At 39.3% G+C, this 15,231-nt stretch overlaps 1 protein-coding gene across 7 annotated transcripts in view; it reads left to right on the forward strand.

Annotated features, from left to right (window-relative positions):
* Nucleotides 1–7,085, forward strand: part of LOC100121013 (plasma membrane calcium-transporting ATPase 1) — a 92,970-nt gene extending 85,885 nt beyond the window's left edge. For 6 of the 7 annotated variants that reach the window (XR_004226628.2, XR_004226630.2, XM_031922836.2 and 3 more), the window contains one exon: nucleotides 528–7,085. Coding sequence is in view for 4 of the 7 variants with exons in the window: in XM_031922836.2 (XP_031778696.1) it covers nucleotides 528–752 (225 nt within the window). In the remaining 3 variants the exon portion in view is untranslated. The remainder of the gene's footprint in view (nucleotides 1–527) is intronic. The other variant, XR_004344654.1, reaches the window with a different exon arrangement.
* The last annotated feature ends 8,146 nt before the right edge of the window (nucleotides 7,086–15,231 follow it).

The raw sequence follows: 15,231 nt of genomic DNA on the forward strand, positions 1-15,231 counted from the left end.
AGAACTCTAAATCAAACCTGCTTGAAAGTCCTTGAACCTGCTTATTTAATGAAAAGAAAATGATCTAATGAACCTCGAAAGTTGTTGGTTAAACCGTGTGATAACGCTGAGATGGAACGCGTTGCGATTCTTGCTATTAGAGCAGCGAGATTTCGAGGTGAACCGAGAAAAAGATAGAATATCTAGAAGGTAAGTTTGTAAATCGGAGGAGAAAAAAGTTGTTCGAAAGAGTCTCTAGATCTCGCCTCCTCCACCAACAGCACTCGGCAAGAATCGCAAAGCATCTCCATCTCAGCGCAGAGAATAAAAACAATTCGACCTAATCCAACCCACTCTCCATGTCTGTCCTCAACGAAACTAACCCTTCCCACCAGAACAACAATGATCCCGCACGAAAGACGACCTCACTCACGATCTCTACCAAACACACAACTCCAAAAACAAGACACCGAAAACATTACGAAGCTCGACTAATTACTGGCGTGTATCGCCACTGCCGGCCGTTCTTTTCTGGCCTCTGTTTGCAGATCCGCGTAGTGAACGCATTTCGACAGGGCCTGGACTCGCGCTACGGCGAGCACAGCAACACGACGAATCTCGCCGAGGTGTTGAGGAAGCAGTCCTCCCTGAACAAGCGGCTCTCCCAGACGAGCAGCATCGATTACGCGGACAATCTGCCGGACGAGCTGGCCATCCCCGAAATCGACGTCGAGCGACTCTCCAGCCACAGCCACACCGAGACGGCCGTCTAAGCGAGCCACGACTCAACTGCCTCATTGCAGCATTATTAATAGCAGCCCAAGCCGCATCATCAGCAGCAGCAGCAGCAGCAGCAGCTCCCAAGATATGCGAGATGGGAAAAAGCAGCAGCAGCAGCAGCAGCAGCAGCAGCCCCCGGCGATATTGTGTGCGCGAGCAGCAGCAGCTCAGAGACTGCTCTGTCTCTCTGTGCAGCAGAGACTATTATATTATTGAAATACTCGTGCGCGGATGGGCGAGCGCGCGCGCGGGCTCGACGCTCTCGCACCTCTCGTGTACCCCCCTCGCATACGCTTAGATTTACGCTAATGGTGCGTTATACCTCACGCGCACAGTGAGTGATATACACATACACCCACTTCTTCTCATTATATACATTAAGGGGGAGGGGGCGAGGGCCGAGCAGGGGGAGAGTCCAGCTCGCGCGTCCTGCACGCGTCTCCGTGTTCCGTATGCATGTATGTGTGGGTGCGTGTATATGCCGTGCACACAACGTCCGTCGTGTACAGGCCGTGTACCGGAGCCGGGGCGTCTCCGCTGGTGTGTGAGCTCGCGCGCGCCGATCGCGCTCCTCTCTCTCTGATGGCGATACAGCCTGACACATATACACGTACACGTACACACACACACACAGCTGAGTTGTTGTCGTCGTCGTCGTTGTTGTTGTTGTTCTGTATAACACGAGTACGGGAGAGAGAGAGAGAGAGAGAGAGAGAGAGAGAGAGAGAGAGAGAGAGTTCTATAATGGAAAGGCGCGCGCGCGAGAGCCGATGATGATAACGATGAATTTTAAGAGAAACAAGAAGAAAAAACTATAAGAGAGTTAAACGAGAAAATGCGGAAAGCAGAAAAAATGTTTAAAAAAAATAAATAAATAAAATAAAGTAAATAATAAGATAATTCGCTAACGAGAGAGGAAAAAAATAGAGAGTGTGCACGCTTCTTGCCATTAAACGGGCCCCCTAGCCCCCAAATCCGTGGAATATATATATGTATATGTCCGAGCGAGCGAGAGAGGGAGAGATGTGCTGAGACGCGCGATTGATCGATTGTCTGACTGTCGACAGAGTGATTGTGAGCGAGAGAGTTAAACAAATTCAACGGAATGCGCGCCTCGTTCTTATTAAGTGTAGGTTGATTAAAGATTAAACAAGATTAAATAAGTAAAATTTAAAGTACGCGCGTTATACTGTGTGACTGTGAGCGCGCGCGCGCGATTATACATACATAAATGAGAAAAAAAAACACACCCATCTACATAGCGGGAGAAGTGATCGTTATTATATACACTTTTGCAGAGGAAGAGAAAGAGCGAGAGAGGAGAGAGTGCGAGTGAGAGAAAGGGAGCGTAACGATGTACGACACGCGACGGGAGTTTTCTTGCGTGGTGCGCGCGTTGTATAGAGGGAGGGGGATGAGCGAGATATTGTATAAATACATATGTAGGATAGGAAAAAAACGGTGCGTGATCTTGAAGACCGTCCTCAATTCGACTGCGACAGAGACGACGAAGACGACGGACGAGAGCGACGCGACGCCGAACGATCTGTTACGTATAGCGAGAGAAAGAGCGGGATTGTTATAGTTTAGCGCTAATGTAGGCTATAACCGTCGAAGGAGGCGCCGCGCAAACACTGTCTCGTCGCGATCTGTACAGAGTGAGAGAGAGAGAGAGAGAGAGAGAGAGAGAGAGAGAGAGAGAGAGAGAGAGAGCGAACGAGAGAACGAGAGAATGTAAATACTTTGTTATCGCTGGGGTTTATCCGCCGCGCGGGTGTGCAGCCGCCGCCGCCGCCGCCGTTGTTGTTGTTCGTCTTGTCCTTTTTTTTTACCGCTGTCGCGCCGAAATCTTGCTGCCACGCTGTTCCAGCAATTTTTTTGTACCGCAGTGTAGGAGGAAAGTGGGCGAGCGCGTAAGAGAGAGAGAGAGAGAGAGAGAGAGAGAGAGAGAGAGAGAGAGAGTTTCGACAGAGCAACCGGAAGCGCTTCGTGTTTTTTTACCGTCGCTATAAAACGAATGGAGAGAAAGAGAGCACGCGAGCAAGAGGGATCACGTATAGCCGTATAAATATGAGATCCACACGTTTTCCTTTTTCGTATGTTACATTACGAATATATAAATATGTACATCCGCATAAAGTCACACACATACACATGCAACACACGCGCGAACGCGTCTAACCGATAAGCACGTTCGCTCTTCTGTTACGTTCCAAGTGAGAAAGAATAAAAATCACGCGCTCGGTGTCTCCAGTAGTAAACGTCCGTGTCCGGTGCGGCGAGAGACCAAGCGGGGGCGCATTGTTATAGTGTCGTGTCGTGCGCGCGAGAGCAGACGAATAAAAAAAACGGGTAGTGTATACCGAAGTATAACGCACCACTGCCTTGACCAGCCCCCTCCTATACTTTTCACCCCCTTCTACCGACCCCACCCTCCCTCACACACACACACACACACACGCGGACGGAGTAAGCGGGAGTAGAGTCCAAGTCGATCGATATCGCTCGCGCGGGACGAACGAGTGACCATATAATATAGAGTGCAGCTGCGCCTTCTTCGTCGTGCCGCGAGAGAGCTCGATATAATACATACTTATACTTGCTCGACGCGATTGATCAGCGAGCGCGCGACGTATGCGTATATTATACTCTTTGTAGAGAACGAGAGAATGTGATTCGAGGATGACGAGGATGACGATGAGGAGCGAGAGAGAATTTAATAAAAATTATTAATCACACAATGGTGCTCGGTCTGAAGATTCCTAAGCCTTGCGAGATGTATACATAAACGTAGTAGCGATACTTCTCACTCTCACTCTTTCTCTCTCGTTTAACGGGAGATAAACGACGAAGGGTTTCGTTTTTACTTTTACTTGTTACCCGACGTGAACGACATCCGTCTCCAAATGACCACCCTCCAACGACCCCCTCTGTAATTATTATGTCTAATTCTCTGTTATCCCTCTAATACTTCCCGTATGATTTTCCTTGTACTATATTATATATTGTTGCAACAAAGATGACGAAAAAAAAAACGTTGAGAATGAACTAATCGAGGAAAATGAATATTCAGTATCTCTCGGTGCAGTTAATGCAAAACGAGAATCTTAAGAATAATAATAAAAAAAAACTAGGGAAATCTCTCCTCGCGGCTTAACACAAATATGATATATATATATATATCCCTCGCTGGCCCTCGTCAGGGGCGGATTCCACGATGTACTTTTCGGCCTTTTACTTTTCTCTTGAATTAATTTAATTTATTGTAATTGTAATCTACATATAAATATGCTGTTATTATATTGTTTCCTCTGTCCCCCATATTATTATATTTTCTTTCTGAAATCGCGAGTCGATCCTTATATTGCGCATTGCCATTAATGTGTATAACGATTGTATTACTTTTGTTAATGTATAAGTTTACTCGTAATTCTTTTTTGTTAATGATTTTACCGTACGCTGACTTAAGTCTGTATAATGATTTTTAGTTTTTACTTCGTTGATTACATTCAGTCCCACTTCATCCTCGTCGCGCATACACACCTCTATTATTATTATTATTATGATTATTATCATTATTATTATCATTACTATTATTATATATTATAAATATTATACATAAATGCAAGAAATTAACCCGCGCGTAAGAAGCGAAAGTTGTCGCGACGACACAATATTACGAAGTTCGCGAGATCGAAAATACAAAGATATATATTATATATTTAAAAGTAATGAAAACAAAACTCCGCTCGACTCTGCTCACTGTATACTCACTCACCTGCAACCATCTGTCGCGCGAGCTATGCCGTATATAAAACTTGCGCATTATACACACCTCTTATATATACACACACGAGCGAGAGGAACAAAGGAGAGATTATATAAATGATACAAACAATAAAGTGAAGTCACAAAAAACTACCGCAGAAAACTGATAAACGATGAAACAATATGAGATGCTATATATGATGAACAAAAAAAGATAAGAATTCGAGGGTGCGTCAAAACCCCCGAACGCTACAATCCGCCCCTGTGTACCTCGTTTTATCGCCAAGTGTTTGAATCCGAAAGCCCTTATTTGCCTCTACTTTCCAAACCCGACACTCCGTTTGCCCCTTTCGTGTCCTTCCACTCTTGTACCATGTCCAGGCAAAAACCAACCCTCGAAGAATCCTCTTTCTCTTTAAAAGTATATTATACATAAAAGTAAGGATATTGTCGAGCGGCCCGAAGAATCCTCGTTTAACGTCCTAGTCACTCGTTTTGTTTGTACGCAAGAAAAAACAAAATATATAAATATATATATATATAGCGATTAATTGTTGATTATTAATAATTAAATAATTATAATTATACGATAATAAGATGAAAAAAATAATGATTGTAGATTTACTAAATAGAAAGTAAAAAAGTGGATAAAAAAGTGAAGTGCAGAGACGAAGCAAAAATGAAATATATATTAAAGGAGAAAAAATACGAAATAATGGAGGTTTTCTAATGTATACTCTCTTGTAAAAAAAAAAAATGCCGCGCCGCTCGGATATCGCGCACCTCGACGTTGTATAATCGTTTTAAACAAAAAACTGCAGCGTATTTACATGATAACATTATAATTATTATTACTACTATTATGTTCATTACTATTAGATGAAAAAACGACAAACTTATAAATGAAATGAAAAAAAATACAAGACACAAGAGGGAGTGTCGCGTTGGTAGAGAAGCCAAGAGGCGCGCGCACGTATATTAAATGAAAAAATTACTGCATAAATAAAGTAAATAAATGAATAAATAAAAAAGAAAAGAAAAAACGTGTGTACGTGAGCGAGAGCGAAATCCTGGAGGAAGGCGAGAGACGTCTAATGCGATCGAGAGTCGTTCAGATGACGAGAGAGATATGCAGAGCGAAAGAGAGAGAGAGAGAGAGAGAGAGAGAGAGAGAGAGAGAGAGAGAGAGAGAGAGAGAGAGAGAGATATGTCAAGGACAATTTTTTCGGTGTGTGTACTTAAAGCAAACAAAGTAACGACGAGTACTTAATCGTATTTAAGCTCGCTCTCACGTGTACGATATTTATTATTAACAAGTGAGGAAAAAAAGTATTTATTCAGAATTTTTCAAAGCGCGTATTCTCTCGCACCGTGTATCGAACTAAAGAAACTTTCTATTACTGCCGTATGCCATTTTTAAATAGCACCACTGCACAGACACACCCTCCACAGCCACACGTCTACGTACGCAGACACATTCTACATACACTCACGTATACACGAGAAACCCGTTCGAACGCACTAACGAACGACGCGTTGAAAAAAGTGAAGGAAAATCGTCGCATATACATATACAAAACCGAGCTCTCATCTCTCTGTCTCGCAGCGGTTGGGACCAAGCCTCAGCGATCACTCAAACGAAAAACCGACAACAGCAAACAACACACCTGACAAGTACACATCACACAAATATTATACACACCTACGCACTCTTTCGCGCTTGCAAATATCACTGACATTCTTCACACCTGTCCCGTGCACATAAACACCTTTTCTCTTCTTTTACGATGAAGAACAAGAGGGAAGGATAATCGTGCGATAAAAAGTAGTATCTCTATCATATTATTATATCTCGGGGAACGCGGAGAAAAGAGAAGAATTCAAGCTCACAGCTATTTATTATTGTATCAGAGTAATCTCAAAACGTAATGAAGAAAAACCAACACGCTCTTTCGCCTTGGTCTCTCCCTTCCGCGCGGCCTTCAACTTCTTTCCTTCTTTCCTTTCCTCCTCCTCCTCCTCCTCCTCCACCTCTTTTTCTTCTCTTCTCTTTCTACTACTATATACTAAAATTCTCTTCTTATCTCTTCCGGAGAACGAAGTGTTCCTGCGCGCGCTCGCGACTATTCGATCCAACGATGATGGACACGGTCGTATACCAGTTTAACTAGTGTGCGCGGACTCCGTTGTTGTTGACGATGGTTTTCCTATACGATTAAAATAAAGTATAAAGATTTAGCAAAAGAAGAGAAAAAAGAAAAAAATTAACGTAACGACGACATACGTAGAAAATTTAGTTTTGGAATTTGTACTCGAGAGTCGAGACGGGAGCGCGCGCTCGGAACGAGCTTTTTCGGTGCGCGAAAGGCGAAACGAACTTGCACGCGCTGCTGCGCGACGAATAAAACTTGACAAAATGAAACTTTAACCTACGTACGTAAACAGAAAATACTATGAATAATGAATTACTTACACACTAAGAGTATAACGAACGCGATGAGGAGGAAAAAATAAAAACTGTCATAGAAATTAGTAGCGCAAAAAAAAAAAATATATAAGAAAATGAAGAATCCTAGATCTTTGAGAGGAAAAAATACTATACGCGACACGCGCGTGAACTAGTACGTCTATAATCTGACTTGATGATTTTGTCGAGCGAGAGAGATTACGTAATTACGTTCCAGCACCAAAGATTTAAACGACGATGAAAAAAAAAACTTTAATATTTAACGAACATGACATAAATATAAATTTAATAAGTCTCTTCATCACTATCCGCCGTTCTTGCTAAACAAAAACGAAAAAAAAATTAAGAGTAAGGGAAGCCGGCGCATACGGAAAAGCGTCTTGGAAGCAGCGGTATGCGTAGGAGGCAAGGGATAAAAGTTATTACACATTGCGGTCGAGTTCGATGAGTACCCTTGGAAAATCTTTCTCTCTACCCATAAACATTGTAAATCTACGTTATTCTTATATTCTAAATAAATAAACTATAAATTGTAAGGCACACATACACGTACACACTACACAACACACACACACACATCAGATACACACTCGAGAAGAAACACAAAATGATAAACACAAACTTTGTAAAGACGAAAGAGTCGAGCGAATGTTCCAGGAAGTGTTCCTTGACACGACGATGCATTCTCTGTCGATTTTTCTTGGCCGTTGTTGAACAATATACATTATATATATATATATATATATATATATATATATATATATATATATATAACTGAGTACCAGTACGAGAATTTGAGAGTAGAGAGTTATGAAAGACGTACGTACGCCGCCACCCCCTGGAATGTATATTTCTTTCGAATAAAGTTTTTTGAAAAAGAAAAACAAACTAATAAAAAAAAAACAAATCCAAAGTCTTGTTCAATTTTTCTTGACGACTATAATATAATTGACACGACTGCAGCTGCGTGTGTGCATCACTATACTACTACTACTACTACTACTACGTACTACTACTACCACTACTACTGCTACTGCATCTCCGCCGCATATTATTTCGTTCTCTCTCCTCCTTACGACACGCTAAATATACTATCTTATACTATATAAATTAGTGATACGAGTGTAAAGAAGCATCGATACGCTTATCTCGACAAAAAAATAGACTCACGGGTACTCATTTGATTTGCGGGGTATATGTCACTTCTCTCTCTTGCCATCTTCCCTTTTGTGTGATGTGCAACGTATGAAATTTGTGTATGAGAACGAGCGATTTCTCGAGGAACGGCAAACGCAAACGCCTCCACTTATACTTACGATAAAACATTATGATCTGACGACTAGCACAGACTACGACTGCGCAAAATGATACTATAATCGTAGAAAAAAAAAGTCATGGAGTGTGCTGTATACAGTTCGAGAAAGTCGAAGATTACGCATAGACGTGAGAGAGCTGAACATTCTCATTACTATTTATTAATTATCTGCTATATTATATACAATTATACGTGTAAATAAATTGCGATTTAACGTTGTTTGCTAATTTAAAGACGAACAAATAAACGAGAAAAAACATGACAAGTGAATTGTGCTGTCGATGTGTTGTGCGAGTGAGCCTGAGAGAGGACGTGTGTGCTTGGAAGGAATTCTATACAAATTTCGTAGCCTTATTTCTCCTTCTCTCAATTTTGAAAATCTTCGTCTTATAAACTCGTCGCCCTCTCGTTTTCGTCGCGAGCGACAGTGGCTTCCGCTTATCTCGAACGACACAGGGCTATTCGCGCCGCGCGACGACGCTCGTGGTTTCACAAGAATTTTATCAAAAGCGTTTTCTCAGCGTGCAATCGTAGTTGCACGTTAAAATTTTACATTAAGTCACACGAGATTTGTACTTTTATACTGAATAACTGAATTTCAAGAATACGACGAGAAATCATGTAAACGATGCTAATATTATAACGAGATATTCTATATTGCATATACACAAGGTTTAGTTGGCAAGTCTGGCGATACGACAGATGAAATTCGTCGTCTCGTTGCACGATCGCGTTGATGTTTTAAAACTATGCGTTTTGTCATTCTTTAAAATATAATATGAAACATACGCTGTGTAATATTGTTTACCGTTCTAGTCTTTTTTACACAAAACTATCACTAGCGCGTGCGCGCGATGCATAAACTCGTGTCGTTCGAGAATAACGAAAGCTTCTGTATTTGAATTCAAAGTGTGCAGAGTCGAGGCACATCGTCCTCCTTATATAGAGCGATATTCGTAAATATACAATATATGAAACACGAGTCTAGTCTCTATCTCTATCTTCATAATTATATCTTATTCTATCTCTTTTTCCTTCCGTCGAAAGCTCTTTGTACTTATCAACTACTTAGCGAGAATATACATATAATCACGAGGATGACGAATCATAGAATCTGCGGAGAGACGAGAGGGCGACTTTCGCGTAGCGATTTTATTGCGCAAAAGGCGCACATACCCTTTTGTGAGGTGTGCTCTTCGTATCTATATATAATATATAAATAGCAACAAATTAATATATTATAAAAAATATACATATATATATATGTATTATATATATATATATATATATATATATATATATATATATATATATATATTTCAAGTGAAAAGGAGATGAGATTACGCGATGTCATTGTTAATTATTATAAATAAACGAAGGGGTATGTAGGGGCTGAGAATATATCAGCTCGACGAGTTAATCGCTCGCATGCGTCGACGGCAAAAAGTCAAAGCAAAAAAGTACGTGTACGTGTGACAGCGCTGGTGTGTCAGATGATATTTTTCTGTCGTTATTGTTACATTATTACCTATTCGTTAGTGTATTATACATACGAAAATTAATAAAAAAAAAAAAAAAAGAAAAAAATACTGTACACAGCGTGTAGCAATTTAACGTCTAATGGAAAAACAAAAACACTTTTAAACGCGAGAAGTAAAAATACGTGTCTATAACGAAAGCGAGTATATCGCGTGCGCGCGAGAGACACCGGATTCTTCCTTCCCCTGCACTTTGTTCACGCTATACTTCTTCTCTTTGTTCCGTTTCCTCTCTCTCTCTCTCTCTCTCTCTCTCTTTATATATCCGCATGTGATAAGTAGAGCTACGTTCCCCTGTTGTTGTTGTTATTGCCGTTGTTGTTGTTCCTTTCCTTTTACCTCCTCATAGATCTCGTCTCACGATCGTCTCTCACGGCTATATAATATACTATAAATACACATTAAGCATTAAAACATATTGAATATAGATAAATGAAAAATATGAGAAAAGAAGCTCCAAAGAGAGATTCTGCCGCGTAGGGAAATTTCTTCCTTTTTACACTATGAATATAAATAATATACATAAATATACATAAATATACATTATATATATACATAAACGAGACAAGCTCTCTCTATCTCTAATTCTTATATAAATATATATATATATCCCACCCAACTCGCTCCCCCTCTGTCCCCTTTTTTCATCGTTATATAAGAGTCGTAATGATAAACGCAGCCGTCGTATACGATTGCGAGTGAATTAGTTTTAAAAGTGGAATATGAGAAAGCTGCGAAAATAATTGTGAGTAAGAGTTGCAGTCGTGCTTGCGAGAATGGGAGACGAGAATGAACGAATACGATCCGCTCTCTTTCACGGCGCGGCTGGATCTCGATGAAATATTTTGTTTTTAAATGTTACAGTGAAAATAAAGCTACGTTACTGATTGTTGAATTTAGTTGTTACATGGTAGGAGAAAACGACGAGGAACATATATACCAACAAAAAAAGATGAAAAAAATTAAAACATTATATATATATGCGATAAATTTAACAAAAAATAAACGCGAAGCTCGGTGTCCTTGCCTACGTTGTACATAAAGCACTGCCCATAATAAACAAACAAAGAAACAAACAAAATTTATCGAGAGACAGAGAGAGGCGGGAAAAAGTTCTCTTTTAAAAAATGGATAAACGGCGGCTAGACTATCGCGCGCGACACTTTTGCGGACGATGATCCGGGGAAATCACACAAAATATTCGCGCCTGAGAGTTTGCGTTCACCGAGGAAACTCTTTCGTTACTATATTATACTATTACCTATAAATAACAAAAAAAGGGATGAAAAGAAAATGAAGTAATATAGGGTCATAATAAGAGCGAGAGAAAGGCAAAATGATCGAGAGAGCGAGTACTAGTACGAGAGTGTGCGTGAGAGAGAGAGAGAGAGAGAGAGAGAGAGAGAGAGAAACGTGTGTGCCGCCGCGCGATCCTCAGGCAACATAAATAATTAAATATGCAGAAAAAGAGCATACGCGGAGAGGGTGATTATATACATACATACCTTGGATCTTGTACGTTACTGCAAGTAAATGAAAAATAAACTGATTAATTACTTGATTACATAATTATTAATTCTTTGACGCGTAATTCTATACGTACACACACACACACACACAACGCATGGAGATTATATTGTACGATGATTTATTAACGAAGGGAATAAGAGTACGGGGAGATTGATGGAAAGAAAAAACAAATATAGACGTGCGGGGGTACCAATCGTTATTTATCTATCACACCCAGAATGTGCTGTACGAATATGTATATACCTATATAAATATATCTATATATTATACAAACTATAAATAAACGATTAAGTAATATGAAATTAGATAAACGATAAAAAGGAAAAAACCCACGAGGAGAACTCATACACACTGATCACGAGGAGAAAACGAGAAGCGAATACGGAGGAGTGAATGACTTCATATAAGGCCAAAGACCATATGAAAATTATGTGTCGCGTGGTTCTGTGCTAAGAGAGAGAGCGAGAGAGAGAGAGAGAGAGAGAGAGAGAGAGAGAGTGAGGGAGAGAAAGCGATCGAAAGGCAGAGAGAAAGATTGAAAGAAGAAAAACGCGCCTTGATGGATTTGCGGCTTCTGGCAATATATTATATTATTACATAATTGATTGATTAAAAAAAATGAAAAATGATTATATATAATTAAAGACTAATAAGGATTGCAGGATGATTCACGATAAAGATGATTATGCGTTAACTAAAACTATTATTGACTATTAATTATTATCACATTAAAGAAGAAAGCTTGTTCTTAATATCGTGCGAAGTGATTTTCACAATACCCCCCTTATCTCTTGAATTTTCTTCTGTATTATACATATATCGTAATATCCGCTTCCCCGTGAATGCATCCAGTGTTTTTTCTTTTGATATTTTTTTTCGCTGAGCGAGTTGAAACTGCTTGATGATTCGTTTGGTTGATCCCGTAGAGAAAAGTTTTTTTTTTATTTGAATTAACAACAACGATCTATTATATAGAGTAATATGATAAATGATAGAGTATAGGCGTAGTTTGTCGTAGAGCATTTTGAACGATTACTTTGTCGAGTAGCAACTTAGCAAGTAATAATTTACTTGATCGAAAGTCGTCGTCTCGTAGTCGTATACATAGAGAGCTTTCCTGTCTCTACGAATAACTACTGCGAAGTTGAGCGTTTCCGGCGAAACAGTAAGTATGGATTCATTCTTTCATTGTTTCAGTGGTTCAGAACTGATCGAGAAGTATTACTTTTGCGAAGTTCTACACAATTAAAAGTTTCTCATAGTACATACTTACCCTTTTGTAACGAACTTGATGAGTTGACTCGTACATTTGTCGTTCGGCGTTTAGAGATATATACATATAAATTAATACGATATATAAAATAAGGTAATATTGAAGTAAGCACTTTTGTAAATATACTAAATCTGAGAGTTATATCGAATCCTGTAAATTAAATTCATTGAAATAAAAAATAAAATATTGAAAAATAATGTGCGACGAGTGATTTTTCATTCTTCAGTGATCCGCCGCATCGTCTGTGTCAAAAATCAAAATACATTCAAAGCATAAAGAAAAATAGTGATAGCAGACAGCTTTTTTATTATTTTCAAAAATATGATTTCTCATGCTCTCGCTTCTTTCTTCTCAATGTCGTGCATCGATGCAGCTGTCACATTTCTCGCCAGCAGAGATTCAGGTCACGACAGTCTCGAGTGACCCTTTTACCAAAAATACGTTCAGCGGTTGCGAGGCATCGTACAAAAATGCGCCTGATGTAAGTATGCTATAAGAAGAATTGTCAACTCAAAATAACAGTAGGTTCTATAGTGAAATGAATTGAAGAAAATATCTATAATAAAATTAACATTTTATTTGAAAAATTGAGACGTACACAGTTGCGAAATCAATGATAGAACATGATGATAGCATCGTTACAGTAGCTCGGGGGTATCGTTCAAATAGTATAGATGACTTCTTCGTAAGGGCTGGAGGAAAGGAAGGTATATCGAAGAAGAACGCGGGCAGCGAATACTCGTATAACATTGCGCGATGAAAATCAGTCGACTTGATTAAAATTCAACGTTTAAAATTATCGTATATTAGACGCAAACATTCTGATAATCCTCAACTCTATAATCCTCGCCGCTCATTCCATATAATAACTGCAAGAACAAACTCAACTCGCAGAGAACGTTTCTCCTTTACTTTATCGTAATAATAATAAGATTACGCGATCCTTGGCGTCGCTTCACTTATAATTCTCTGTCATATTCTTGCTCGAAATAGTTCTACACGAAAAACGGCTGGGCTATAATCGTATCATGTAACTCGGCTGCTTATTCCCGTTAAATTACAAGAATTAATTAACACAGCTGAACGATAATAATGGTTATTACAAACACGTACTTTGTTCGCTGATCTCTGTTTTAAATGCAACTCTCAAACTTTCGCTTGGGCTGAGACAAATCAACGCGTATATGATATAATATACAATCATATTCACGCAAAGCGCATAATTTTGCAAACGAAGCAAAATCGTCTTCGTACACGTATAGAGTCTCATAGCAGTCGGCAAAAGTCTGTATACTTTTTCGTGTGTAACAAATTCAGAGTTTACACGCAACGAAATTTGTCCTAGTTAAATTTGCTAGAATATATAGTTCAAGAAGTAAGTAAGAATCGAATCGAGAAACCGTTTGCGCGCGCGCGTGCGTTTCTGGACCTGTCCGGCTCTGAAGAATTGACGCGTTATTCGTTAGATTCGCGCTCGAGATCCGAATCCTGCATATACATATTTCACACTAAATTATAGATATATATATATATCCACGTAAATACTTTACAAGAGCCTAAACTTAACAATGACGGTATCTTATTATTTTTCTTACTTTCTTCACACGCGTTTTCAACGCAATAAAAATCCGCGTCTCTCCCGTATCCAGCCGTAATCAACACGAAGTAATTGTAATAATTTGTTCTTTACCTTAAAAATCTGCTAATAAAGACAAGATGCGTAACGCAACGCTTGACGTTTCGTGATAATAACGCTTTTATCAAATTTTCTCAGACTGATATAGACGTAAAGGAACTACACGTGATAAATTTTCAATAGACTAATTCTCCTTTGGTATCTCGATACAATAGTTTCTTGTGATATATCTGACGAACAAAGAGGCAAAACGTTTCTCTCAATTTTGCTTTTGCACATCTACGAAATGCGAAACTACGGAATATCGTAAGGTAAATACACAAGGACGTAGTAATAATAATACGTTTTTAACGTAACGAAGGTGCAGTCGACTCATCATATACGCATCGCCCAAATAAGTTAAAACGAAATCGCACGCTAGCGGTCATTGGCACTAGACAATTTATCATGTTTTTTTTTTCTCTATATATGGGTTCGAAAATATTCGCGCTTACAAAATTACCGACTACAGCTGATGCGTATTCTCTTTTTATACGCAGAGAACACTCAGTTTTCGATCCACGCACACACAGGCAGTCGATTTCGCGCACACATATAGTTTGTTATACGTTTTTTTGTGATTTTTCGTTTGAAATTTTTGACATCTTTGTTGGAATAAGAGAGTTAGAGATACTAAGTAAGTTAGATTTATAACTTGACACGAATTTCTTTTAGAAGAGAGATAGCGCGAGATTCGCGATTCGACGTGAAATGGAAAAACTCGGATAGCCGGTTACATAATCTGCTCGATTTTTACATGCGCATATCTGACATTGGATCGGGTATACAAGTACGTCTAAAAGGCGGCGTTTTGCGTCTTCGTTTGGCATGATTTACATTACTTTTTTTATTTCTTTATTTTAGTACAGCGCTTCTTGCTATCGGGACTTTTGGCACTGCGCTGGC

This window comes from Nasonia vitripennis, chromosome 2 (genome assembly GCF_009193385.2).
Source record: "Nasonia vitripennis strain AsymCx chromosome 2, Nvit_psr_1.1, whole genome shotgun sequence".
Lineage (NCBI taxonomy): Eukaryota > Metazoa > Arthropoda > Insecta > Hymenoptera > Pteromalidae > Nasonia > Nasonia vitripennis.